Source organism: Oryzias melastigma, linkage group LG1 (genome assembly GCF_002922805.2).
Source record: "Oryzias melastigma strain HK-1 linkage group LG1, ASM292280v2, whole genome shotgun sequence".
Classification (NCBI taxonomy): Eukaryota; Metazoa; Chordata; class Actinopteri; order Beloniformes; family Adrianichthyidae; genus Oryzias; species Oryzias melastigma.
In genome coordinates, this window is record NC_050512.1 from 10,642,051 (window position 1) to 10,644,613 (window position 2,563).

The window sequence follows — 2,563 nt, forward strand, 5'->3', positions numbered from 1 at the left end:
GGTGCTGATCAATAAGAAATAGACATGTGTAAACACGGATGTGGTTTATGTTTGGTTTAACTTTTAGATTCATGTTACCCCTTAATTTCAGCAACTGTTCTGTCAGTATTACTCTATTTATCACAGTGCTGGGTATTGCTAAATTTCCTGAATCGATTTGATTTGATTGACTTGAGCCCAGATCAATTTGATTCCAATTTTTTTTCCCCCCTGATTCTTTCAATCCACTTAATTTAATTTGAGTCAATTAAATTTTGAGTTAACACAGTTTAAACATTAGATATATTTGTTTAGAAGTATATTAATAATATATATATGTATGTATGTATGTGTTGAAGATATTCATTGGAACATTAATTACTGTAAGTTTATACAGATGGTCATTTAGTCAGAAATGTATGTTTAGGTCTACCAAGTGTTAGCATTAGCCGTCCTATGAGAAACTCTATTATACAGTAGCATCAAGCTAGAAGACTTTAGCGTTGTGCATTAGATTGATCTTTACATTTATGGATCGATTAAACTCTATTCAGATCGATTATATCAACCCAGCCCTAATTTATCATGTGAAAAAGAGAAAGTTCTAAATTTTATTGATTTATTTTTTCTGCATCTTATTTCTATGAAAACACATCAGTTTTTTTTAACAGATTTTACACGTTTATTAAAACTTTCTTTATGAAATTGCATTTAATGTTCACCAATTCACTCAAAATCATGTTTTTCTTAGTAAAAAGTTACTCACTTAAAGCTACAGTTAAAATTGACATTTTTATATATAGATTGTTGAGGCAAATATTGTAGGCTTGTAAATCTGAATCCACTGAATTTTTATAATTTACAGTCATTTTTAGAACAAATGCCATCAGGATGAAGGTGAGAAAACAGAGAGAAATGTGACCTAAAATAAAAAATACTTAATTTTTAAACTTCCTCATCTTTAAATGACAAAACAAAAAGGCTGTTGTTGTTAAACAAGCTAAGTCTTTATGTAGACACATGACTGTGTGCTGTTGTCACTACAGCCATCTGAAGTTGTGATTTCGATCTAAAACGGTGAGGACTTTTGACACCAAAAGCAGCACAAAACAAACATCTGCTGTGTCTTGCGTACACCTCGTCACATTACTCTCAAACTTCCCACTGAAAAGTAAATGACTTAAACTGCTGTTAAAAAAATATGAAAACTGCATCAAATGTTTTTATTACTTTCTTTCCACCCAGTATGGTCTCATAATTGTGCAATTGCTCTTATTTTATTTTTTGAAGGGATGCAACCGACAAGCTTTTCAGTGAGGTTGTCCAGCGGAGGCGGATGGAGATCCAAGCAAACCCCAAAATCTCCCGGAGCCTGCTAGCCTTCCAGAAGTATGTCACTTCATAGTAACATTTGGTTTCATGGTGAATTTGGAAATTACTTTAATTCCTAAGAAATGTAATGAAATAAGTAGTAAAGCAAAAGATTCTTTTATCGATGCATTTTTATGTTTGTTTTTATTCCTTTTTCCTCTAACCTTAAGAGCACATTTGCCTCACAGTAGATGAATTCCCAATTAGATTTTTGTCTCATTATTAACATAACCTTCAGCCTAAATCCTTCTTAAATGGATTCCTTTTAACTTGTGTAAAATTCTGTCTTGACTTTTAGGTTTTTTCCTCTGTACTAAACCTGCTAACACTTCCTTTTGGAATGTGCTCATCATAACAAGGGCTGCATGTTTCTCTTTCTCTTCTTCGTCTTAGGTATGGGGACAACTTGGGCAGAGCCAGGACAACCCACAACAAAGGAGCGGGCTTCTTCTTTTCTGGAGTACTGACTGCACTCACATGTGTGGCTGTAAGTACAGAGCAGAGGAATGGATCTGCTGGAATATATGAAGGGCAAAACAAGCAACATCTTGACAATTAAAGAGCAAACAATTACAATAATTTCCGGTTGCAAACCTGACATCTTGGAAGGGTCAGAGACATTGGCCCTGTCAACAGGGTATGTTTGTTTTGTCCATGTGGCAGAGGAGAGCACCATCAAAGGGTACCACGCCACGTGGAGCTCAACTTGTACCAATGGTTGTGTGCTGCTCATGACATTTACAGAGATTACTGCATATCCAAATAGCTCTGAGTTTTCTTATATTTACAACTTTCTTAATTCTTTTTGACAATAATAATATGGTCAGAGCAGCTACATTCATCCAGCCCTATACATAAAATACACAAATTAATTCATTTAAGTTTTCTCATAAAAACTGCTAATTAAATTAATTTTAATTATTTTTAAATCTATACATGCATGAGCTCAGTTTGGATTAACTCAAGGAGAAATAAAAAACTAAGATGATGTAATCAGCTAATGAAACAATAATTAATTCAAATTATAAGATAAAATTGATTAAACATGGGGATGTTTGCACAGAAAAATTAATTCTTTACTATGAAAATGGAGTGTGGCCACCATTGTTTTTCAGACAAAGCTGGAGGATAGTTTGAAGGTTACGCGTGATCTTTGCATCTAAATGTGAGAAATATGTAAAGAGAAGACGTGATTAATTAATTAACTCTGCTT

At 33.5% G+C, this 2,563-nt stretch overlaps 1 protein-coding gene across 2 annotated transcripts in view; it reads left to right on the forward strand.

The window, feature by feature from the left end:
* The window catches only part of LOC112137112 (bifunctional apoptosis regulator), a 9,870-nt gene that overhangs the window by 2,674 nt on the left and 4,633 nt on the right, over positions 1 to 2,563 (forward strand). For both annotated transcript variants that reach the window (XM_024259259.2, XM_024259260.2), the window contains exons 3-4: positions 1,270 to 1,368; positions 1,744 to 1,837. In XM_024259259.2, the coding sequence (XP_024115027.1) occupies positions 1,270 to 1,368; positions 1,744 to 1,837 (193 nt within the window). The remainder of the gene's footprint in view (positions 1 to 1,269; positions 1,369 to 1,743; positions 1,838 to 2,563) is intronic.